Source organism: Symsagittifera roscoffensis, chromosome 4 (assembly GCF_963678635.1).
Source record: "Symsagittifera roscoffensis chromosome 4, txSymRosc1.1, whole genome shotgun sequence".
NCBI lineage: Eukaryota > Metazoa > Xenacoelomorpha > Acoela > Convolutidae > Symsagittifera > Symsagittifera roscoffensis.
This window is the reverse complement of record NC_087065.1, coordinates 65,603,380-65,628,969: the sequence shown is the minus strand read 5'-3', so window position 1 is coordinate 65,628,969 and position 25,590 is coordinate 65,603,380. Positions and strand designations below refer to the sequence as shown.

Here is a 25,590-nt window from a genome sequence, read left to right as displayed (position 1 = left end):
CTCACGTAGGCTGAGCTAAATTTGTGGCTTTCGGAGCTTAGATTTGAAAAAAACACTAGCAAGGCCTCGTCCAATAATCAATTGGCTCGCAAAAAAATCGTTGTTGTTCTGATCAAGCTATCCAAGCAATAAAATTTTGAACCATTTCAAGTAAAGCCATATCGTAAATCGGTTTAAACAACTTTAAGTTTCGTAGAACGAATCGGTTCCCGAAAAATTGAAAAGTTTCTAAGCAAGCCTTTCAAACTAAGAAACTTTAAAATAATTCAAAATGTTTGATGAAAAAAATCGGATGGCGAAATTTTAGGCTTTTTTATGGAAGCTATTTAAGCAACGAAACATTGAATTAATTCAAGTTGTTTCGTAGGGCAAATCGATTTGCAAAAATTGAAGTTTTTCTGGGCAAGCTTTTAACTTTGAAAATTTTCAATTGATTTCATCGACTGAAGCAGTTCGCAAAAAAATTAAGTTTTTCTTAACCAGCAGTTTCAGCTTTTATAAAAAAATCAGTTTACAAAAAACTGAAATTTAGCTTTTTTACTAAATCAAACTATTAGAGTTATGCAACTGTGAAATTTTTCAAGTTAATTCATAATTTTTCCTATGAAACCTATAATTTTTCCTTTAAAACCTATAATTTTTCGAGTCATTTCAAGTTTTTTCACAAACCGAATCGTTTTGTGAAAAGCTTAAGTTTATCTAGGCAAGATATAAAAGCACAGAAAATTTTAAATAATTCAAGTTATTTCAAAAGTCAAATCAGCTAACGAAAAACTTGTTTTCAAAAAGTTTTCAAAAATTTTGCTTAAAAATACAAGTTTTTTGCAAAACGATTCGATCTGTGAGATAACTTGATATAATTTAACGTTTTTCTGAGCACGCTATGAATATTTAAAAAATTCCGAATTGTTTCATTGAGCAAATCGACAGGCAAGGATTTTCAGTTTTTCTAAGCAAGCTCTTCAAAGTCTGAAACTTTAAACTTTTGAAGTTACCTCATTGATCAAAATTTCTTGCAAAATTTAAAGTTTTTGTAAGCAGGCTGTTCAAACTGAAAACATTGACTTATTCCATAAAATTTCGTTATTCCATAAAAAGACCGAATCGTTTTGCGAAAAAGTTCAAATCCTCTAAGCATGCAGCTAAAGCTATGAAACTTTGAAAAATTCAACTTATATCATAGACTGAAGCATATCGCATAAAATTAGTTTTTTTTGAAGCAGGCTTTTTGAACTAGAAATTTTAAAATAATCCAAGTTGTTTTATAAAACGATTTAGTTTGCAAAAAGCCTAATTTTTGCTGAAAAAACTATTCGAGTTTTGCTACTAATAAGTATTTCAAGTTATATATAACCAAATCAGTTCGCAAAAAGCCTTAGATTGTTTGAAGCAAGCTATTCCAGCTATGAAACTTTCAAGTAAGGTCATAAACTGAAACGTTTCGTAAAAAGTTGAAATTTTTCTAAGTAAGTTTTTGGATAAACGTTTGGACTATTCCAAGTTATTGCACATACCTAATCGTTTTGTGAAAAGCCTGAATTTATCTAAGCGATATATTAAAAAGCAGTAAATATTAAGTTTTTCAAAATATTTCGAGGTGCAAATCGGTTTGCCAAAGTTGCTTAAAAAACTTACAAAAGTTAAGACTTTCGCAAAACGATACTGAGTATGAAATAGCTTGAAATTTTTCAAAGTTTTTGTGAGGAAGCTATTCATGTGATGAAAGTTTGAAACCTGTCAAGTTGTTTCATAGAGAAAATCGACTGGTGAGAAGTTTCATTTTCTTAAACAAGCTATTGAGACAATGAAATTTTTATTTGCTTCAAGCTTTCAGAGCAAATTGATTAGCGAAAACTTATATTTTTCTAAGAAAGCTATACAACTGATGAGCAAATTGATTAGCGAAAACTTATATTTTTCTAAGAAAGCTATACAACTGATGAAATTCTGAAATTTCTAAAAACGTTTCATTTGCAAATAGCTAGTTTGTCTAGCAAGGAGTTTGCTGTTTTTAGTCGGTTCGTTTCAGATTGAATTCAATCTGAGCAGGCAAAATTTCAAAAAAATGTACAGGCATTGGGTAGCCTTGACAATGAATTGAAATAATCTTATCTAAAGATTTCAATTCTTGTCAAAAACCTCCAGAAAATTCCAGATCTAGAATAACGTCAAAGTTCTAGAAAATAAACGCTTTACTCCTAAATGTTGAGACTTTAGAATTTTCTCAAACTTCGCATTCTGATTTTCATTTAATTTTTAAGATGATGAAAATTGAGTCAATTTTGTTTGCTCTTCTATTGTTCCAACAGCCGCCTGCATAAATTTTATACTTAATTTTCATTAAAAACGCCGCGTACAAAGCAGAGCGCCCATGAATTCTAATCGATTAAAATGGGTTTCCGAGGCGAAAATTATCCATTATAATCCATTACAACTCAGAGAATTGAATAAATTATATTTCCATTATAATTGATAATATTGAATCAAACTAATCCATTATGATCAATTACAGATGTAATATTTGGTCCACAAATAATCCATTGAGTTGGGCTACTCGCTAAACTGTCTCAAGATACGATACTCTTTCCCAACCTGTCTTCCATCGGTCTGACTGGGAAGAAAGGAGGTCTTGGAGGTGGATCAAAAGTAAACTGACCAGTTTCGAGCAAATCCGACTCTAGATTATTGATATGCCCATGAAAGACTTTACTCAAACACTCCACGCCTATAGGTCGATCAAATTGGATGGCATCAGAGGAGCATCGACCCGGTAGTGAATCTCAACGGCAGAATACTGCTCCTTTGGATCTCTTGTATTACTCCATTTATAAGACGCACCCTCTTGTTCATACTCACCCCATTCACATCCTGCATCAAACTGTATTGCCAATTTTGTAGGATCCAAGCAGATCCTCATCTCCTGCAAAAAGCAGCTCTCCTACTCCGGCATCATCGTCATTTTCTTTGGTTCGCCTCTAGAAACAACATTCGTGCCTATCATCATGGTGACGGTGTGGTTCTTCCTCACCTCTAGCATCTCCAGAGAAGCCAACATTTGAGTCATTGCTGCACCTGAGAAACTCAAGACACCCATTTACCAGTGCTCTTGGACTCTCGCGAGAACCCTAACCAGCCTGTCTCCTATCATCAGGAGGACCGCGCCTCAGGTATGCTTGGTTTTGTCAGTTAATCAACCGGGGCCACCTCGTTGAAGGTCGCCCTCCTTACCAACTGGGCGCTTGTCCAGTTCTCCCTGTGGTGTCGGTGGTACCTCCCACTTACGTCCTCCTAGTAGTTCGAGATGATTGCACCCCTCGCCGATTGCTTCCTCTAGGCGGACGGCTCCCGTTCCGATACGGGGTTTTCGGGGGTTCTCGAGTTTAGTCTATCTTGTAACTTCTTGGGACGGGAAACTCCGGAGCTAATTTGGCTACCACCAGTCGATCAGGGCGTAAGGTCAGGTAGTGCCACGTCCACTGCTAGAGGTTTGGTTCGACTCAACTTCAGATCTCTCAAGGACGGCGTGGGTTCCGGAGGTGTCCACGTCTCTACATCTTCGCTCATCTGCTCCTTAGCTACTCGATCGAGATTAAAGCAAATATTCGCTCTGGGTGTCTTGTCCACTTCCATCTTCGATTCCGGCCTTAACTGAGCCATCAGTGGTTCACTCGGCGTCTTCACTTTTCGCTCCTTACTCTTTTCAGACTCTTGTTGCAGCCTCTTCACTTGCTCGAGTTCTGACTGAAGCCGGTCCCGCAGCCTATTGCATTTTCTCGACTGGCTCAAAATGTGACTTTAGCTGGTCGCGGGTTGCCGTTGTCTCCTGCTGCTTTCTGGTCTGCTGCAGCTCGGCTGTCAATGGGTCCCTCTCTAGGACGTCTTGATCCCTATCACGAATGACTTGATCCCGTTAGTTTTGGGTCTTTTCCAATTCCCTTTTTAACCTGCTGGTGTCTGGATATGCTTCTTCCAATTGTTGAGATCGAATCATCGACGTGGGTTTGCTGTTGTCGGAACCCCCATCCTCATGGCTGGCCTGGTAGGGAGAGGAAACTCGCCAGCACCATAATCCGTGGTGTTGCTCAAGCCGGGATTTATTGCCACGTCGAAGTCTCGCAAGCACCCGTCGGTGCTCCATGTTAGCCATCTGGTTTACGCCGGATTTGAGATTCCATCAGACGTGTTTCCCACCATCAGCACAGTTTCCACTCCGGACTCCCTCTCTTCTCCTTGCGATTCCAGCTGCAAGATGGCATTTGACATCACCGCCATCCTCTCGTTCACCTGGGAATTGTCTAGCACACTCATACACCTGTAAAAATTGTCAAGCATGGGCTTTTATAGTTCGATAGCTGAAGACTACAGAGTGCTCAAGAAAGTACTGAACAAAATTACCACTCAGGAATTGCCACACCAGATTATTACTCAAGACGTACCACTCAAGAAAATTTGCTGCAATGCCTCGTGACAGCTCAATGTGAACAACTCGATCCCCACTGATTCTCTTGCTCGTTTGTTTTTATCGTTTCAATTCGATTCTTTTCGATGATTTTTGAAAGTCATTCCGAAAACAAAACTGAGCTTTAGACTTGTCCAGTACCTACCACTGGTTTCATTCCCATTCACAAACATCTAAAACCTCTTTAAACAGTTTTAAACTCTTTAAAGCATCAATCTAACGTGCACCTTTTCAAATATTTAATTGAGTACAAAATTATGCAGATCGTTTTATGTTTTAGCACCGCGTAATTTGGATCAAAATTTCAGTTTAGCTATCAGGAAGTTCCCATTAAAAACCTAATCTTACACTGGGTACTATCCCCCTCAACTCAAGACCCTTGTACTCATTCAAAACCCAAGACCTTGTAACAACTCAGGTCTCAAGCAACGCTCAGGTAATATTTCTTGTATAGGTGTATTGCTATCTCCATTTCCGAGAAGACTACGTGTAAGATAGAATACAGCTACCGGGGATTCAATATGCCTCTGTTCGGATTGCAAGCTGGTGTCGAGGTCTCTTCTACTTCTCTATCGACCCGGAAGTCTCTTAGTCGCATCAAAGCCAGTACCACATGTTCAGGGTCCACCACACCCTTCTCACTGAACCTGGTTACCAAAAAGCAGAGGTATTTGCCTGGCACCTGCGATACGGAGGATGGAAACGTCGCCAGACCTCCTAATTCCGGTCTCTGTCTCCACATCTGTCTCCACAGGAACTCCACATTTTGGTATTCTCTTTTCAAATCCGCCTCTAGTATGGTCTTGAAGCTCATGTTCATTGTTTTGCAGACAGCGCTGGTCCTTTCTGATAAGATGAAATCATTATCTGTGATCAGGATGTTCTCCGAGTATTCGTTTGGTATTTCAAATTTGGTCGGGACATTTTTTCCAATAGCGGGCTCAACTTTCTCTTGTTCTACCTCCAATCCAGTGGTTGTCTCCCTGAGCTTCTTTATCATTAAATTTTCGATGTGGGTAAGTTCTACTCTACCTCCACGGACAAAAAATATTTATCGAAATCCCCGTCAATGGTGCCGATTCTAGGTTACTTGAAAATATGTCTAGTGGTCTTTCCATTGATATGTAGCCAGATGAGGTTTTTTTGGCTGCAGATAGGTCGACTTGTTGCTTGCTTTGCCCCTCTCTTTCACCTACTGGTAGGCCATATATCGGGTCTAAAATTCTCAGGTTTGTCTTTTCTCTCATTTCTGTTTCGCACTTTTCCAGTTCTAGGTTCCCGTTCTATATCCCTTTTCCCAGAATGATTCATCATCGTCGATGATCTGTCACTCTTGGTCCGGGAATAATTCACCTACGCTCACCATCTCTGCCCAGATCTCGTCCGGTTTTTTTCGATCAAGAAGTCGCCTCCATGTCTATTGAATATCAAGCTGGTTTTTTTGCGTCCGCCTCTTCTTGTCTCCACCGTCATAGGATGGTCTGGTACCACCAAATCCGGCACCTCATTCTGCTTCGGCTCAGCCCAATCCTCTTCTACAAAAGAACCTTAATCCGAGTAGACTACTATCCTCTCGTTCTCACCCATGCTTGAGATCTCTTCGCAATCGTTTTTCTCTCTGGTGCCCTTCTCATTCACCTCGCATGCCGCTTCCGCTATCAAGTACTCCAGCTCTTCCATGTTTTGAGGAACACGCCAATCCTCCGGTGATGGGACATCAGGCTTCAGATTTTTATGTCCCGTGCTCTAGCGATAGAATCGACCTTGCTGGTGTACCTCTTATCGATAGAACCAACCTTGCTGGTGTACCTCTCATCATGACTGGTCCTCTCCAATTCTTCAATAACTGATTCTTTCCTTTTGGCGGAATGACATTCTGAAATAACCATACATAATGTCCCACGGTGTACGGCACTGCTTGTAGTCTCTTCTCGTCGTATTTTTTTGCGTTGTCTCGTCTGTGCTTGAGCTGTGTTACGTCTACTCAAATCAATCAACTCTTGTTGTCTCTTGATTGCATCTCTCAAGTGATCCTGGAATGAAGGCATCTGTCCTTCGTATTCTATGTAGGAGCATGTCAATCGCATTGCCTTCTCTCTGCCCGTCAGCATCATGAAGCAACTTATCCCCGTTGTCGAGTTTTGCGTGGTATTGTACGCGCCCACTACTTGCGGCAAGTGTTTGTCGTAATCTGCCATGCACCTAGAGCAGTATAATCTAAGCATGTTTACCAGTGTGCTATTCTGCCTTTCCGCCAGCTCATTCGTCTGTGGATGATAGGTCGTCGAGTTTGCTTGAGCGATATGGGATCACATCATCAATTTTTTCGTCAGATCTTGGACGAAGGCCTTCCCGTTGTCCGATTGGAAGATGATGGGAGAGTCGTATCTTGAGATCCGATGCGTGATAAGGTGATCACAAATTTCCTCTGCCAAGGCTGTCTGACACGGTACTGCTTCGGCCAGTTTCGTGAAATGATCTATGATTACTAGGATCTGGTTGTACCCCGTTTCTTTCATGCAGATTTTTTGGTGGTCAATCTGCGCAACAGCCTTGATTTCTGAGGTTTCCACTCCAGTGGAACCGTCATTTTTCTTGAGTCATCTTGACAAGCATGCATTGATCCACTTCTCGCAAGCCTTCCTCCCGATCAAACCGATGAAGTTTTCTTTGTTGCACCTTGTCTATTCCCTGATGCCCCATTTGGTCATGCGACCTAAGCAACACCTTTGTTTGATAAAAGGTCACTTTTATCTTTCTCCCCTGTTTTGATCTATTTGGAGAGCTTGCTCGCCATTTTGTAGTTTTTCTGTGCCCTAATCAGGACCGATAGCCTTTACCTTGGCTTCACATGTTCTTCCAGTGCCCTGCCATTTCCACCGGGTTGTGGATGTCATCTTTTATCTCGACACATACTATCTTGCTCAAGATTCCCCCATTGCTCTTGGACTCTAGATTCGTTGTTATGATCGATTTGCATGATAACTCCCTGAAGGGTTTCCTTGAAAACGCTATCAATTCCAGTTCGTCTCCTCCACTTGCATCATCAGAGTCTGAGTTGTACGCTCCAGACGAGGGGTCCGTATGAATCTCTCTGTCCTGATACCTCAATTTTGTCTCCGCTAGTAACATGCACAAGCTGTCTGGCTCGTCTTTGCTTTCCTTGAAGTCTTTGTCCGCTTTTTCCGACTCCCCGGACAAAATTTCTTCTTCAGTCTCTTCCGCGTGCATCATTCATTTCCCGGACTCTTGATCTGCTGTGAATTCCTCAGCCTCTTCTTTGAGTGACACCCTTTTCTTTCTCACTGTGGTCCGCGTGAGTATCTCTCCAGAAATTCTCTCGACTAACTTTCGCACTATTTCTTTACTTTCAAGTTCTGTGTCTCCCGACTGACTATTTTCATTATAGTGTTTTCCGGCTCATCATTCATCTCGATCGTGTCCACGGGCTTGTTGTTCGCAGATCATGTTCCACCACTGCTCTCCCTCCTTCGACTTCCTCGAGGTCAAAACTTTTCGCCTTTAACCTCTCCCTAACTAGTTTTGACTTTAGCAAAAGTTCCACAGGCACTCCCGATTGCCTCCCCAGGATTTTGTCTTCTGGTCAGCAGGTAACTCTGGGTAATCCTCTATTGGTTTCTCTGATTTATCCAGCAATCATAGGTCTTTTTGTCCAAAAACAAAAATCCATCTATTATTTCAGGCCTGTCAGCTTCCATCTGTTCCTGTTTCTCGTGAAATTCTGTCTTCTTGCTCAAGCTGTCTGCATACTGGTGTTTGTCTCTGGTCATGTGCTCAGTTATCAAGCTGTAATCATCCAGATGCACTATCCATCTCCCGATTTGATTAATTGAATAATTGAATTCGTTTTCAGCCAAAACAATGCTCTGTTATCCACCCGTAACGTAAATGGCTCGCTGCCCAGATAATCTCTGTAATTATCTACGAAATTAATTACCGCAAACATCTCCGCCTTGGGCGACCCGTACTTCATCTCCGTGTCGCTTAGGATTTTGCTACCGTACGCTAGTGATCTCAAGATGTTCTTGCCATTCCACTCCTCCTCTCGATGAAGTAACCCGGAAATCGCGACCACTGAGGCATCTGTATGTAGGACGTATATGCCTTTTTCTGCTGGCACGCCCAATAAGGGAGCCTCTTACACATCTCATTTTATTCTCTGAGAGGACTCCCTCCTCTGCTGCGTTGTTCCATGTGACCTTCTTGCCACATGAGTTGTTGCATCGGGTATGTTTTGTCCGCGTAGCCTTTGATGAATTCTCTAAAGTGTTTCGCGAAACCAAAAAAACTTATCAACTGATGTTCAGTCCTTGCTGATTTCCAAGTCTGGACTACCTCATTTGCGTGTGGATCTCGTCTGATGCCAAGTTTGTCCACCATTCTCCAGATTTATTTTATTCAGTCCTTCAAGATTTCGCATTTCGACGGCTTGCATTTCAGACCTGCCCTTTTCATACAAAAATACATGCAAAAATTTTGTCAAGGCGTTCGATATGATCCTCAAGGGTTGGTGTGGCTGTCACCGCGTCGTTTACCTAACACATTACCAATCCCGTTTCCTCCCTATCTTGTGTCGTACGTGGTACCTACCAAAAGAGTGAGCTCAGATCAAAAGTAGTGAGAAACGTTGCAATCCCCCAAGTTTGAAAGACATTCGTCTATTCTCAGTATGGGATGACTGTCCCATACCGAGAATAGTCGAATATCTTTCAAACTTGCGGGATGCAGTCACTTCAGCGTGACAAAGTTCAGATATCGAAAGTCACAACAGAATCTTAGTTGATCACTTTTCTTTTTGGCCATCTTCTTTTACTCCACACGCCCACGGTTATTTGGATTGTTCTATCATGTCATACTCTAGTAATGTTTCCATTGATTTTCTACATGCATCCGATTTATGTGGGGTCATGCGTCTCGCCCCATAACTGTGCGGTACGCCCGACTACTCTAGTCTATTTCATGTTCAAGAAAATTAAAACACAATTTTTCCCGCATATGTCTTGTGAAAACGTCCTGGCTCCTCTCTAACACATCTTTGATGGCTTCGAGCTGTTCGTCCGTTAGTTTTCCCCTTAAATGGTTCAATTTCTGGTAATACCGGTTTGTCCATATCCAACTACTAATGTCTGGGTCCTTCTGGAAGATTCGAAGAGCTCGACAATTGATTTTCTGTCTCTGGCTTAAGTGAAATAAAAACTCGCAATGAGAAACTTTTATTCCCATAAATCTACTCAGCACACAAATTTTTTCCATGGGACTCGTACAATCAAGAACGTCAAATTTTTTAACATTTTCAGTCATTTCATATCTAGTTTCAATGCATATCTCAATTCTATTCTTTTCTGTTTTGTGATTGGTGTATCAAGAGTATTCAACAAGACACTGACGCAGAGGCCACCCATGGCTATCCAGAATGATCTTCCTAAAAAGCAGCTTTTTGGATTTGGTATTACACATACCTATTTATTATCAATGAGTTCTTTGTAGTTTTCATTTTCAAGCTTACAATTGCAGCCTCATTGGCTTTCAACCTCACCCTCCTACTCAAGAAAATAAGGGCTTTTCACTCCGTGTCATTATCATATTTATCGTTTTTGTTACGTACTTCCTTTCCGGGCTCCGAAATCTGATCATGGCATTGTTAAGCTCTATCGTTACATCAAAGTTCCTGATAAAATCATTGCCCAAAATAAATTGATCTGATTCCTCTAGGTTCTCCACTGCCAAGAAGCTCATCCTCGGATTGCGTTTTCCAAACTTCCTGCTATGATTGGCATTCTGCGAAGCACCCTTAGCGCCCCCTTTGTTTGCCGCTGACAGCCGGATTCTGGAGTCTATCAGGTCATCTTTATCGAACCCCATATGTTCCCATGTTTCTATTGGTATCACGCTCAAGACGGCTACCGTATCTAGTAACCCCTTCAAAGATGTCTTCTTTCCGTTTGTGTCCACTACATGGGAAAAAACGTCCGCTTCCGTGCCCAGTTGCATGGCGTCCTCAAGCATGACGCAATGTCGAATTGAGTTTACTTTGAGCTCCTCTCGGCCCACAAAAATCTGGCCCGCCAGGTCATCTTCATAACTTATTATCGTCTTTTGTAATTGTTGATTCCATCAAAATTTAGCATGACCTCGTGTCGACCATATGCTTCGGTTTACCTGCTCTCTACTCTTATCGATTTCCCACCGCCTCTCATCAGTAGCGCTCTGATGGCTTTTGATGGCGTTTGAGGAATAATAGAGCGCAAATAGTCTGCATATAAATCTATATGCATCAGTGTTTGGTCACTTGGTTCGCTCAGGTTCCTCGTCACTTCGTGTCACCTATGGTGATCTTTGTCACTTTTTTCGCCCCAATTTTTGTGATCCAAAACGGCTTCCAAGTTTCCATCTTCAAAGTATTGCAATTGCTCTTGATTTGAGAGTTTCGCTTAACTCAGGTTCGGTTCTCACTCCTGGAAATGTTTTTTCCCATTGCTGTTTTTCTATTTACTGTCTCAGCCTCTGATCAGTTTCTTTCATAGCTAGATCTTGTTTCACTTTGTTGTTAGCAGCTGCTGCTGTTTTCTGGTAATTTTTTTATCTAGCGTTCCTTTGGCTTCTTTTCCTTTGCTTTCCTTCAATTCGATTTTTGCTTTTACGGATTTCGGCGACAGTTCATTTTTTAACACGCCCTTGTTCTGCAGGTAATTTTCTGCCTGACTTTTTCTGGTGTTCTGTACAGTTGCTAGCTTATGTTTCGGGTGATTCTGATTCTTCACGGCTTTCTTCATTCTACTGACCCTCAACGCGTGCACAATCTGCGCTGGTCCATGTCGTCGTCTCTCGGCTTGTACCACGTCTAACTTTGCTGTTGGCTCCCCCTTGAAGATTTCGGTCCGGCGAAAATGAATACTTCTTTGATTTCATTAACAAGTATTCTTCAGATTTCGGCCTCGTCTCTTCTGGGGTTGGTGCAATATAATTCGATAGTGTATAATAGGCTGCCAAAATTGTTCTCAAGTCGTCACTTTTCACCCTATCGATGTATTTCGAAGCAATATTGAAAATTCTCCTGTTAGTTTACTCCTCCGGATCACTTCTTCTCAAACTCTCTAGATCATCCAGAACTCGATCAACCAATTCGTCAACCCTTTGCTTCCTTTTCTCAAAACTCATCCTCGCTTCATCTTGACCGTCCTATTGGGAGCGACTCTGAGTTTCTCAGGTAACGACATTTTTTTTTTTTTTTCATGTTCTTTATTTGCAATTTTAGTTTTTGTGTATTTTTGTATAAAAGGATATTTAAAAACATTTTTAAAAATAAAATTACATATAATTGTTTCCAGCTATCTAATTTTATTTTAAAAAAGCTTTGCTTTAATATCTATTTCAACTGTCTGGTTTAAAACTTAATGATCCTATTGGTCTTTCTAAATCTTTCTATTCCGAGTACCTAGCGTAGTACAATTGGTTTAGCTGCCCGAGGCCCCAAAAACCCAGGTGTTGGGCAGCTTTTTGAGTTTCCCAAGATTTGATTGCCTTAGTGTTGGGCAGTTGTATTAGCTTCGCAACGCTTAAATACTTTAGTGTTGAGCACTTGTTTTGGCTTCCCAAGACACAATTCATTCAGTTTTTGGCACTTGATTAGCTTCCCAGGACTCTAGCAAACCAGTGTTTGGCAAATGATTGAGCTTCCCACGACTCGAGTGTTGGGCAGTTGGTTTAGCTTCCAGGGCTTAAGTGTTGGGCTGTTAATTTAGCTTCCCCGGACTCAAGTGTTCGCAGTTTTTTTTAGCTTCCCAGGACTCCAGCAAACCAGTGTTGGGCAATTGATTTGGGTTTCCAGGACTCAAGCAAATCTAGTATTGGGCAGTGGATATAGCCTCACAGGACTCAAGCAGTTGTAATGTTGGGCAGTTGATTTAGCTTCACAGGATTCAAGCAGATCTAGTTTTCGCCAGCTGATTTAGCTCCCCAGAATAATCTCAGGATTTTGTGAAAATGTTCCACCCCCTTTATTGTTGACACAAACTGATTAGAATGTCTCTAAAATATCGTGCAGTCCCAGAATCAATTGCAGTCAAAAATTTTGGGTCGAATTTCGTACACCAGGTTATGATTGAAACCAGGTTAATCAAAATGAGATCTGCTTGTCTTAAAATTTACCAATTTTTCGAAGTTCGACCAAGTGAAAACCTAAAAGTGTTATAAAATTTATTACAAATGTGATACATCAACTATGTAAAAACTGTCGTTCCAAAAGATATGCCTGGTACCTGGTTGTCACGCGTTATCTCCCATTCTGTTGTGGATATGGGATTTTTTACCTTATTGTTTTTAAAAAAAAATTATCTCCGTTCCCCTCACCTGATCCGGCCAGACCACCCTCTGTATCCCGAGCTTACTATGGGGCTCCTTCAAGTTTCAACTCCTGTTTCTAGTCTTTATAGCAATCAATACAGATTCTGATAAAAAATAATGTAACCAAATTGACAATGCCGATGTTTGGTTACAGTAAAGGACCCCCTTTTTTGTTTTTCAACCACCACCTATATCTTAACAATCCCACCGTCTAACCTCTTCCCTTTTTGACCCTCACTTTAGCCGAAAAACAGCTTAAGCGCGATGGGTGCTAAACACCTCAAAAGAAATGCCGTAGAACCTGTTTCCAAACTCTGCTCAAGTAAAAACGTCTGCTAAAGTCTAAAATTGGGGGAGGCCCGTAGTCTTTTTTTATACCTATCTCCTAGAAAATTAATTGGATGTTAACGATACCCTTTTGACCAAACAGCGCACTCCGGCGCTGTTTTGATCAAAAGGATCGGTCTTATTGCTAAACAGTTATAGAAAAAGTTCAGACAGCTCTCACGAAGCCCTTATTCAATTAATGTTTTTCGACTTTATTATTTAGAAGCTTAAAAAATTTATATAGTTTTCACCATTGTAATCTTACTGTACGTACTTCAGTAAGCTTTTTCACGAATAAAACTGGCGTCTGTGTATCATGCAATTTATGAGAAAAAGTGCGATTCCTCTTGGCAGTGCCATGAATTGCATTTTTCTCGAATTTTCATAAGTTTCGCTATTTCAGTCTGTTGCTCGTCTTTTATCTATATCGATTAGGTTGCCTCATAGTAAGTCGTTTAAAAAAGAGTGAAAAAGATTTTGACATGATTGTGATCCAGGAAAAGCGACATTTTAAAAAAGTTTGGTAGCTTGAGTTTTTCATGACCGATTTTTGGCTCAACGGGCGTCTACCCAAATTTTTCCTGCTTAATCGCCGTCAAAGTGTTGATTATATGGAAAACAATTTCCCAGTTTTTTTCTAGACTTATGGACATTTTGGGTGACGCTATTTAACTTCTATGTTTTTTGGTGGCTTGATCTCACTTTCTTTCTGCAATATTATGTTTCTGTTTTACGATCGTAGTGCAAAGCTCCATTTCACCTCTGAGTCAAAAATAATTATTTCCAACTTAAAGAAATAATTCAGACAGCTCTCACGAAGCCCTAATTGTTCACAATTCGCTGATGTTTTTTGGGCTTGAGTAATTTTTTATGCTTGAAAAAGTTGTTTAAATTATATCTTGGTGATTTTTTCGCTCCGTACTTAAGTTTTTTATCTTCTGAATGAAACTGGATTCTGTGTAACTTGTGTTTTTGAGGAAAAGTGCGATTCCTTTTGCCAATACCAGAAGTTGCATTTTGTTCGGACTGAAGTTTCAATATTTCATTCTGTTGCCTTTTTCATCTACAATATTGCGAGTAGTTAACCTAGTTAAGACTTTTATATAGGTCTTGGTAATTTTTGGTCAGGGACTTTACCTCTTGTGTTTTTCTACCTCATTCTGTCGGAGCAAATTCGGTTCGCCTACGACATGGGATTCTAAGATCGTATTACAGCTTGAAAGTTTCTTCCGAAATACATCCCGATTCACCTTAAAAATAAAAACGTCCCCATGGCTAGTTCTATAAATACCTAAAACATGCAAATGCCGTTTAAAACAGGGTTGGAAACTCAAGTGTAAGACTAGTTTTTATCTGACTGTCGACCGTTGATCATTTTCAAATGGATCAATCTAAAACCCGCGTTATCTCAACATGAATGAGTAAATTACACTCAATAAATTAAATGCAGTGCTCACATAGTGACAAGACTCTAGTATCAAATAAATTATATAATTAAGCAACTCTAGAAGTTTTAGGAATAATTTAGTTTAAACTCAAGATTTGTTGTCTGGGCCTTTGGGTCGCTTCAATCGTCGACCTGCGCAATCAAGGTTCCCCATACTCTATTAATTCCACTTTCCCGCAATTATAATTCGAGTCTTCTGATTTAATCGATTTCGGTTGCTGCGTTAAACTTGAGTATGGCATGGCTAATTCAAGATTTTCAAAAATTACCATTTCCCCCAAAATCAAGATGAAACTTCAGAATATGACCGACTGGCACATAACCAACTCATGAGTTAAGATCCGACGAACTTGTTTTTGACCATAAGAGACCGCGAGTATCCGAACAAGCGCACTAGTAAACAGACTTCCGAAGACTGTGAAATTCAGTGAAAGAATCGGACTGAAGAAAAGAATACTACATTAACTATGGCGACATTTTGAATCAAGCTATAATGAATTAATCTCAAATAAATGGCGAATATAAGCAGTAAAACTTGAATATACAAAGGGAGAGATCCCTTGCCTAATGGGCCTAAATACATCTTACATGCATGCATACTGATGGAAAAAATCCGGTTGCAGACCAAGAGGCTGGTAAGTAAGGTCCCTCAAAATTTGCACTACTCGGGTTTACAGGGTCTTAAAGGAGGACCACTTGAAGGAATGAGGGAAAATTTTTGAATGAGTCACAAAAATTCTATGCTAATCTACAGGAAATAATTGCAGAAAGTTGACTTACAGACTCTGAACTCAAATTGAAGAGGGAACTCCTCGGGGTCAGCCACTAAATTCTTATCATTATGGTTAGTAGTCTATTTTGTGCTTTTATAGGGGCCTGATCGAAGCATATTGCCACCTTTAAAACTTGTCATCTGACCGATTTCAGATGCATGCTGCATATATATGCAATGAGGTTCTCAGTAACCTCCCAACGAATATCGACATCAGCTCGATAGCGGTTTGCTCTAATAATGTAGTGTTTGTGGGAACAAAATCGGGTCATTTGGTTATATACACCATCACGCCATGTGTCGAGACAGCTCAGAACAAAGGAAACCCATTCAAAATAGACTTGACGAAGTCTATACGAACATTTTCGAAGAAACCAGTACTGCAAATGGCTGCTATCGACGAATTGCAGATTCTAATCAGTCTTACTGACTGCATCCAGGTCTGTAGTTAAACTATCGACCAATTTAAGTTTTGCCTGTGTGTGTTGAGGGGGACTTGTTTTCCTTTTAATAAGTCTTAAATCTCGTTGATTTTTTGACGGCTTAAAGGGTTTGTGCTAAGGAATTTTCAGCTTGCTTTGTTACCGCTTGGTAAATTTTCTTCCTGTGTTAATTTCACATTCTTTTGTCTTGGCAAGTTTTTCTTTCAAAAGTAGCCCAATTCCTTTTGATAGATCTATGCTTTTTTGATATTTATGATTTTTTTTTGCGATCTAGCGGCTTGCTTGTTTTGTATCGCAAGTGGTGCGAAGCGCAGCTTCGCCTCTGTATAAATTTTGTTTTTCTTAAATATTTAAAACAAACTTTTATTTAACTGCATTGAGCAAAACAAGCAACGAAATGTTCAAAAGACTAGGACTGCAGCTGGCCAGAGCAACAGCTCGTGCAATTATAGCGCGGAACCCGCCCGGAAAAGTTCATTAAGTGCTTCATTTTGTGTTCTTATCAATAAGTTTTTTTTGTTAAGTTAGTAACATTTTTTCATCATTTGGTGCTTCTTCGCATTCCTCAGACTCAGTACATTTTGTTATATTTTTGGATGCGTTAGGTTTTATAGTTTTCTGAATTTACCTGCAATTACCCTACTATGGTTAGCTTGCGATTAACTAAACTTTTTCCCGTAAAAAACGTTGTGCACAGAATTTGCAAGTGAAAATGTTTCACGTGTTTTATTTGCATTATCATTAATAGAAGGAGCATTCTGCGCAGTGGTAACACCCATGCTTGAGGCAAGAAAGCCCTAGAGGAATTCGATTCTAGTCGATTCAATTAGATAAGAAGCCTGAGGTTTTCCCACAAAAAAAACTCTTTTTTTTTCTGGCTATGAAACATACCATCTCAAACCTAGTAATCTTAAAACCTATAGCCAATCTTAATACATAGTTTGGAGAACGGATGTTCTATTCCCTATCTTAGTACATGTTGGGTCTCTAACTTTTGGGGTGGCTTTTATCTCACTTTTGTTCTGCCATGTTTGCTTGTGTTTTACGAAAGTGGTGCGAAGCTCCATTTCACCTCTGGCTCAAAAATGATCATTTCCAACTTATAGAAATAATTCAGACAGCTCTAACGAAGCCCTTATTCAATTAATGTTTTTTCGACTTTCATAATTTTGAAGCTTAAAAATTTTATATAGTTTTCACCATTGTAATCTTACTGTACGTACTTCAGTAAGCTTTTTCACGAATAAAACTGGCGTCTGTGTATCATGCAATTTATGAGAAAAAGTGCGATTCCTCTTGGCAGTGCCATGAATTGCATTTTTCTCGAATTTTCATAAGTTTCGCTATTTCAGTCTGTTGCTCGTCTTTTATCTATATCGATTAGGTTGCCTCATAGTAAGTCGTTTAAAAAAGTTTGGTAGCTTGAGTTTTTCATGACCGATTTTTGGCTCAACGGGCGTCTACCCAAATTTTTCCTGCTTAATCGCGGTCAAAGTGTTGATTATATGGAAAACGATTTCCCAGTTTTTTTCTAGACTTGTGGACATTTTGGGTGACGCTATTTAACTTCTACGTTTTTTGGTGGCTTGATCTCACTCTCTTTCTGCAATATTATGTTTCTGTTTTACGATCGTAGTGCAAAGCTCCATTTCACCTCTGAGCCAAAAATGATCATTTCCAACTTAAAGAAATAATTCAGACAGCTCTCACGAAGCCCTAATTGTTCATAATTCACTGATGTTTTTTGGGCTTGAGTAATTTTTTGTGCTTGAAAAAGTTGTTTAATTTATATCTTGGTGATTTTTTCGCTCCGTACTTAAGTTTTTTGTGCGATTCCCTTTGCCAATACCAGGAGTTGCATTTTGTTCGGATTTTCAGAAGTTTCAATATTTCATTCTGTTGCCTTTTTCATCTATAATTTTAAGAGTAGTTAACCTAGTGAAGACTCTTTCATAGGTCTTGGTAATTTTTTTTCAGGAAAGTCTTAAATTTTGTTCACGCTTAAATTTGATTTTTCGCGGTTTGACTTGTGGTTTTTTTAAGTTCAGTGTTTGTCGTTCGTTTAAAGGAAGGCAAATTCCGCTATCGTACAGCATAAGTAGGAAGGGCACGAATTTAATTTTCAGATTTCCGAGCGGAATAAGAAATTTTTTATTTTGATCCAGTTTTCTCAAATTGGGTTATTTTTATCAAAAAATTGCCAATAATAAATTCTTTGCTTTGTTTGTCTTCGAAGGTTGGGATTTTTTAAAAAGTAAGTTAGGTTTTTTTCTTTTCTTTGCGTTCATTGTTCATTATTTGACTTCATTTTTGCTGTTGTAAATCAGGTATATTATGGTGTTAGCTTAAACTACTAGTGCTATTCAACTCAATTTACTTTTCAGTGTAGAATCAATGATTTGTTCAATTTTATCACGTTTCGGAACTTTGAAAACGCTTGGTTTTTTAAAAGCATTTTTTTGGAAATTTTCATAGGTGCACAATATTAAGAGCTTCGTAAGACGGGACGATGGGACTTCTCAGCCAGAGACGAAGGATTCCAAAAGGGAAGCCATGCCATTGGTCTACACGTTGCAAGATTCGAGAATGGGGACGCCGCCTACATTCTTCTCCCTCAACGTAAGGTGTAAGTAGCTTGCATTGTTAATCCAAATAATCACAATTCGGTATTGCGCAGTGAATTCTGCCGGCAATTTTTTGTACAGTTGGTTCTGAGTTTTCGATCTTTTCTTTCTAGTGTACTGAGTTTTTCGTGCGAGCAGCTATCAGAACTAGTGTACAACCGAGAGAGGATTGAAAGCCGAAGGCGGGATTTTTTGAGAGTGCGTTGAGCCGGGCAAGTCAATATTTCATGTGCCTGTAAGCCATTCCAAAAGAGCCCCCTGTAACGCTCTTGAATGTTATTAAGTTCCTTGCTCTCGAAAAATTTTGGATTCTGCCAACACATTGCCATTAACTACGATAATTTTTGCAGACAGCGACGGTGATAAGGAGGAGTTGCCGAATCTGCGCATGTGTGTGCTGTACAAGAAGGTGGCTCAACTTCACGATTGGAAACAGGGAGAGCAGAAGTTCTCAGTTATCTTCAATCTGCCCACTCTACCGGACTTCATGCGGGCTTCCCTCCTTACAAGGAAGTACCTCTTCTGTGGCTCCAGACAGCAGTACTACAGGATTAGCCTCAGTAAGTGGGTGTCCTAATATTTCAGCTGTTATTACTATTTAAATTTAAAACATTCCTGTCGACTTTAATTCCCTCGCTGTACCTAGAAAAACAACAGAAAAATCGTGGGGAGGAGAGAAGAAATGCATATTTTTCGATTTTGAAAACAGTTATTAAGAGTAATAAAGGCAGTGAAGACTCTTATATAGGTCTTGGCAATTTTTTTTCCAGGAAAAGTCTTAAAATGCTCTAATAACTTCAGATGTGCAGTCGTACATATTGATGCATTTATGAATGCACTTAGGAATATATGCACTTTTTGAGTTCAATTGAAATTCATCTGCTAAAATTTACGTAAACAGCACTCTCCGAATACGAACGCCAAAATGGCGCGATAAAAAACGTGAACGATTTCTAGTTTAGAAAGATTTAATTTTTAGATTTCCAGCAGTATAAAAACTTAATCTATTGATTCAGTTTTCTCAAGTTGGGTTAATGTTATCAAAAAAGCGCCAATCGTAAATTGTTCTAGACATTCAAAGAGCTTAAAGGGCATCTATTAAGAGTAATGAACGTAGTGAAGAGTCTTATATAAGTCTTGCTGATTTTTTTTTCAGGAAAAAGTCTTAAAATTTGTTCACGCTCAATTTCGATTTTTTTTGCGGTTTGAGTTGTGATTCCTTGTTTAGTTCAGTGCATTTCTATTGTTAAAAAGAAGGCACACTCCACTATTGAACAGCTAAAAGGCCACGAGAAACGTGATCGACTTCTAGTTTTGAAAATGGAAATTAATTATCAGATTTACCAGCGAATTAAAAGTTTTACCTATTGATCTAGTGTACTCGAATTGAGTTAGTTTTAACAATGAAGCGTCCATCATTAATTGTTCTACAAATTCAAAGAGCTTTAAGGCCATCTAATTTTTTAGTCCGTTATTAAGTCTTTTTTAAAGTCTTTTCCAACTGCCAGCTGGCTATGTTTTTTTCTTTGAAATTCGAAAGGAGATTTTTTTGAACACTGTCGTGAAAAGATGAAGAGTAATGAGCTTGCGTTCCTTACACTTTTCCAACTGTCAGTAAGCTATGTTCCTTGTTTTTTGAGCTACATCATTTGAACAATTGTAGCTGGCACCATCGGTGATACTTGCTCAGCAAACGATTATCCTTAATTAGAATTGCGCGAGCAAGTGTCTTGTAATCGGTAACTAGACCTTTTTCCCCGAAAAACGTTTCTTATTTCTTTCTTAATTGATTTTTGACTGTTTTCTGAAATAGTTTTAATTTTCCCTAATTTTTTGTTCGTCGATTTTTGCTATTTCCTCATTTTTATTCGCTAGCTTGCTATACGACTTGATTTTTTTAAATGTAAAACTGGTTTGCCTCAAATGAAAACAGTTTGTTGGTTAGCCTTAGACATTTTTAAAAAATCAACGCAGCTTTTTAAATTGCATCCGTTTGTTTATTAACGTTTTCTTTATTAACAGAAGATGGATCTGAAAAACCCTTGTCAAGTGTGGGAAATAACATGGACTCTATTGTGGCTAAACTGGGCAATGAGGCCATAGCAGTGGGCCATGATAACGAAGTGATCCCTCTAAGCTACGAGGGTGACGCCATTTGGAGTTCAGGCGTGAAATTCTCTCAAACTCCTACTGTGATTGAATACGATGAGCCATACATTGTGGCACTGACTGATTCTTCAGTGGAAGTGAGGCCATTCATGACGGATGCTCCAATGGTGCAGAAACTGGAGATTAGTGCGCCAGTTTGTGTGACTAAGTTCCAAAAGGTCATCTGGATTGCGACCAAGAAGAGTCTATTTCGACTGTATCAGGTAATTCAACAACACCTAGCTTTAGTTATGTCAATGTGAAACGCTTATCGCCAAAGAAAAATTGAATTTAAAACGGTAATTAAAAAAAACAAACGCTGAATTTTGTTGAGCGTTCAGTTTTATGAGAATTGCCAGTTCTCACAAAAAAGCTGAGGAAATTCAGTTACTTTATTACTTGCGGTGAGCAAGGGTAATGCAGTTGAGTGCTAGACTTATTTCTCTGTAAATAACTTTGTTCACTGGACTCATCTGGACTCATTTTCTGGATGCCTCTGTAGCAACAACTTTACAGCTACAGATTTATTTTGTTCATGTTAACGTTTCGACGAGCTGCAAAAGTTTTTGCGTGCGTGTGTGTGTTTTGAGGGCGAGGCGGGCTTAATAACTTTTTTAGTCGCAAATTTGTTTAATTTGTTTTTCGGCTAAGCTATTTTCGGCTTTGTTACCTCTTAGTAAATTTGTTCCAATGCTAATTTCACACCCTATTGTTTTGGCATGTTTTGTTTCAAAACTAGTAATGTTACCCTTGCGATAAGCAAGAGTATTGCATTCGGTAACTTTGTTCACAGAATGGTCAATTTTCTAGGAATAGTAATTTTATAAGACATGCTCATTTTCTGAAAATTTAAATAAGACTCTCATTTAGTTAGTAATTTTTGTATTCATGGTTTTTTCTGCCTAGTTTCTGTCTGTTTTTTTTTCATTCTTTTTAAAAGGCCTTTATATTATCTGGTACAAATTTTAATTGTCTGAAGCATGGACTTTAGCTTGGTTCTAAGTATGTTTTACTATAATTGAAATCACTTTTTTTTCATTTTACCAAGTCTAATTTTCAAATTATTTTTTAAACGACGGTTTCTCAAATACTATTTTTATAAACATAAGGTTTGGGTTCAATGAATAGAGCGGGTTGTAGAAAGCTCCCCTGCATGAGTGGCTACTCTTCAACTTGTGCACAAGAAATTCTGGTTCTCGCAATAGTCAAAAGTTTTTGACCGTTTTTTATTACTTTTGAGTTTTCTCGGAAACTGCCTGCCAAATCTACGATTTTTGATTCAATTCAAAAAATAGTTTGCGGAAAGTTTTTCTGCATATGCGGCTACGCCCAATTTTATTTATAATAAAAGTTATGGACCTCGAAAAAAATGATTCTCGGAAAAGTTGCTATGATTCTCGGAAAAGTCAAACTTTTGAATTTTTTTGGAGTAATGGACGAAGACTCTATAAGTCTGGCTAATTTTCTTTGTTTTTTTTTCAGGAATAGTTTTAAAATTATCTAATAACTACAGATGTGCATTCATTCATATTGATGCATTTATGAATGCACTGAGGTATATATGCATTGTTTGAGTTCAATTGAAAATCATCTGCTGAAAGTGACGTAAATAGCACTCCAAATACGAACGTGGAAATTGCGCGCAAAACGTGAGCGATTTCTAATTTCGAAAGAGATTTTAATTGTAAGATTTCTAGCGAAATAAAAACTTTATCTATTAATCCAGTTTTCTCTTGTTGGGTTCATGTTATCAAAAAAGCGTCAATCGTAAATTGTTCCAGAAGTTCAAAGAGCTTGAAGAGCATCTATTTTTTTCTTTGAAGTTCGAAAGTGATTTTTTATGTTTACTTGCGTTCATTACTCTCTTCAATCTTCGATTGGCTATGTTTTGGCTTTTTGAGAAGTTACCCTATCAAATCTGAGATGAAGGATGAAGTTTTCAATCCAAAGAAGTGGTTGCGATAATTTTTTCCTACAGACGCAGTGACTACTTGATTTTTATACGAAAGTCGTTATTTGGCATACTGCAATTTTTAAAAAAAAAATTCAGTCTTAATTATTTTAGCAGTTTTTATTATTTTAGAGGTTTTTGGCATGTCCAATTTTCAAAATTACCCATTTCATCCAGCAACAAATATCAAACAGCTGGCTCTAGTTGGGCCCCTAGTTATCTTTATTGATACATACGAACATCTTGGTTCATCTAGTTTTTTTTTTCATCCAAATTTTTCATTTTTTTTTCTACTTAGATTTTGTGCGTTGTATTGCAAGTGGTGCGAAGCTCAGCTTCACCTCTGTTTTCTATTTCTAAAGTTATTTTGAACTTTGTTTTGACTAGGTGCCAACGGAGCAACAGATAACCGCAGTTGCACATAACAAACAATTCAAGCTAGCCGAACTGTTGGCCGAAAAAGTACCAGAGCCGAGAGACCCTCAGAAGAAACGCACCAAAATCAATCTTATCAGAACTCTGGACGGTCTGGATAAGTTCAACCGCCGAGAATTCCAGGCAGCATTTGTGATTTTCAAGCAGCTCAGAGCTAATCCAATACATATCCTGGGTCTGTATCCAGATCTCATATCTCTAAGCATTCTGCAGATGTTTAACTATCCTGTTGAAATCAGCCCAATTGGCAAGAAAGAATTAGAAGGCGCTATCAAGGTGCTCGTTGATTACCTTCAGCTAACAAGGAAAGAATTGGTTGACAAAGAACGAAAAGGTGTTACAACTGTCCAGCCTTCGGAGTATTTCGCCCTGGCAACAACCTCGGGAGAAATACCAAGTACGTTTAGCGTCGGCAGTCTACGAGAGGTGATCGATACCGCACTTTTGAAATGCTTCGTCATGAATAACGACCCAGAACTGGGAAATTTACTTCGGTTGGAGAATAATCGATGTAATTACGAAAACACGGTTAAGATCCTGGAAGCGAAACGCAAGCATAAAGAGCTTGTGAGCTTCTATCAAACTCGTAAAAAACACGTGGAAGCGCTGAAGTTGCTGAAAGACTTATCTGGACAACAAAACAGTTCGATGAGTGGCCATGAAATGAGTGTTTCCTATCTACAGAAACTAGGAGTGGATTATCTGGATGTTATTTTTGAATATTCAAAGTGGGTTCTGAGAGCGTTTCCTAATGATGGTCTTCAGATCTTCACAGATCAAAGTCCAGAGTGTGAAAGTTTGCCGCCTAATAGAGTCGTAAAGTTTCTCAAAGAGATTACTAACAAGTTAGCCATTCAGTATTTGGAACATATGGTAATGAAACGAGGAATGAAAGAAAAGCAGTTCCATAATAATCTTGCTCAGTACTACAAGGATGAGATGATGAATTTGTACCCTGCGTATAGAGACTCTTTGACTGAAGGAGAGGAGCCGGCGAAAGCAGGTCACGAGCCGGGAGATTTAGGAGAGCTGAGACGGAAATTGATCGACTTTCTGACTGAATCTGAACATTATGGCGCTGAAGATTTGCTGGCTGTGTTCCCGACGGAACTTCACATTGAACTGGCTATTTTGAACGGCAGGATAGGAAAACACGACAGAGCACTTGAGATTTACATTCATGTCTTGAAAGACAAGAAAGAAGCGGAGAACTACTGTAAGTCGATTGAAAGCAAAAAGTTACCCAATTCGAATTGGCAAAATGTGTATTTGAGTCTATTTTCTGTGTATCTGAATGCTAAACCGACTAATGCAGCTACGATGCTGCAGGCACCAGGACCTGTAAAAGCGGATGTTGATTCGGCATTGAAAGTATTGCAGGACCATTGGGATATGATAAATATGGAAAAAGCTCTGAAGCTGTTGCCCGAATGGGTTTCGTTGAGACGCGTTTCAATCTTCCTCGAGAATGTGTTGAGAAAAACAACCAATCAGAAGCGAGATGATCAAATTTTGAAGAATTTGCTTGTCTTTGAGTCAATGAGATTCCAAAGAGAGTTGGACTGTCATTTACAAGAGAAGTTTGATCTTTTGGATGAGGTTTGTCATCATTGTCGGAACAAGATTGGAAACAGTAAATTTGTTCGCTCGGCGCTTGAAATGGAAACAGGAAAAGACAGTAAACTTTACCATCTGAATTGCTTCAAAACACATCGAGATAGGGTCGATGCTGGTCGTTTCTATTAGTTTTTTTATTTAGAAATACAAATTTTATCAATTACCCAAGCCGAAGCAATGTGTTATATTGTGTGGCTACTTTTTCCAGTGTTATATTGAGATGATGACATATAAATTCATTTATAATGACATTTAAATTCTTAGTGCAAAGAGCCTATTGCTTTTACCTTCAGAGGCGTTTATGAACTTGGATTTTTAGGGATTGCCGCTGAACCGAGCATCAAGAGTTTCTGGATTTCCAAATCACCCATTCAAAGCTTTCTCAGTGCCTTCTGTAGTTTTTGTTACGCTTATGTTTTCTCAAGGCAACTTCGCTGCTTTGTTCCATGTTTAGTACGTTGATCCGTGGAGTCCACTGCTGCTCTTTTGTCATTTTCTTCTACACAGTTTGTCCATGACAAGGTTAATGAAATGATGTGCCATGTTTTCTAGTAGTTTCGAGTTTCTAGGGTATGATCGATAAGATAATACATCGAGTGGCCTAGTTTTGATATTTAAAGGTAAAATAGCTGCGGTTATCAACTTGAGATATTATTTCTTTAAGATCGAGCAAGTTTTCCGACCAAACCATAAAGCTGCAGTTTATAGGAATGTAAAAAATGCGTTGAAACACTTTTTCACTTAATTAAAGCTTTAGTTCGTTCATGTTTATTGAAAGATTGCGAGTTTTTGTGTAATACGTTCAATTTTGATACGAGTTTTCAGTTACTGATTAAGTGTCAATGAACGTCGGAGTGAAGACGCTGGGATAGGTTCGTTATGTGATTTTTTTTAAAGTAATTATTCTTTGCACAAGCAATGCTTGTGTTATAGTATGAACTATCTATTTTTTCCAACCTAAGTCGCAAACATTGTTGCGACGCAAATATTGTTGCGATAAAAT

At 38.9% G+C, this 25,590-nt stretch overlaps 2 protein-coding genes across 3 annotated transcripts in view; one reads left to right on the top strand and one right to left on the bottom strand.

The window, feature by feature from the left end:
• The window catches only part of LOC134843757 (exportin-T-like), a 551,312-nt gene that overhangs the window by 111,919 nt on the left and 413,803 nt on the right, over positions 1 to 25,590 (bottom strand). The window lies entirely within an intron of this gene.
• Positions 15,525 to 25,171, top strand: LOC134844995 (vam6/Vps39-like protein). The gene is made up of 5 exons (XM_063861824.1): positions 15,525 to 15,809; positions 18,288 to 18,438; positions 18,787 to 18,996; positions 20,459 to 20,808; positions 22,923 to 25,171. Exons 1-5 carry the CDS (start codon positions 15,525 to 15,527, stop codon positions 24,714 to 24,716), a joined length of 2,790 nt encoding a protein of 929 aa, XP_063717894.1. The 3' UTR covers positions 24,717 to 25,171.

What these genes read in the sequence shown, in the direction of transcription:
- LOC134844995 (XM_063861824.1), top strand. Translation starts at nt 15,525, where the DNA reads ATGCATGCTGCATATATATGCAATGAGGTTCTCAGTAACCTCCCAACG. An exon ending in CTTCTCCCTCAACGTAAGGT is followed by an intron (nt 18,439 to 18,786) that starts GTAAGTAGCTTG and finishes TAATTTTTGCAG; the next exon opens with ACAGCGACGGTGATAAGGAG. An exon ending in GTCTATTTCGACTGTATCAG is followed by an intron (nt 20,809 to 22,922) that starts GTAATTCAACAA and finishes TGTTTTGACTAG; the next exon opens with GTGCCAACGGAGCAACAGAT.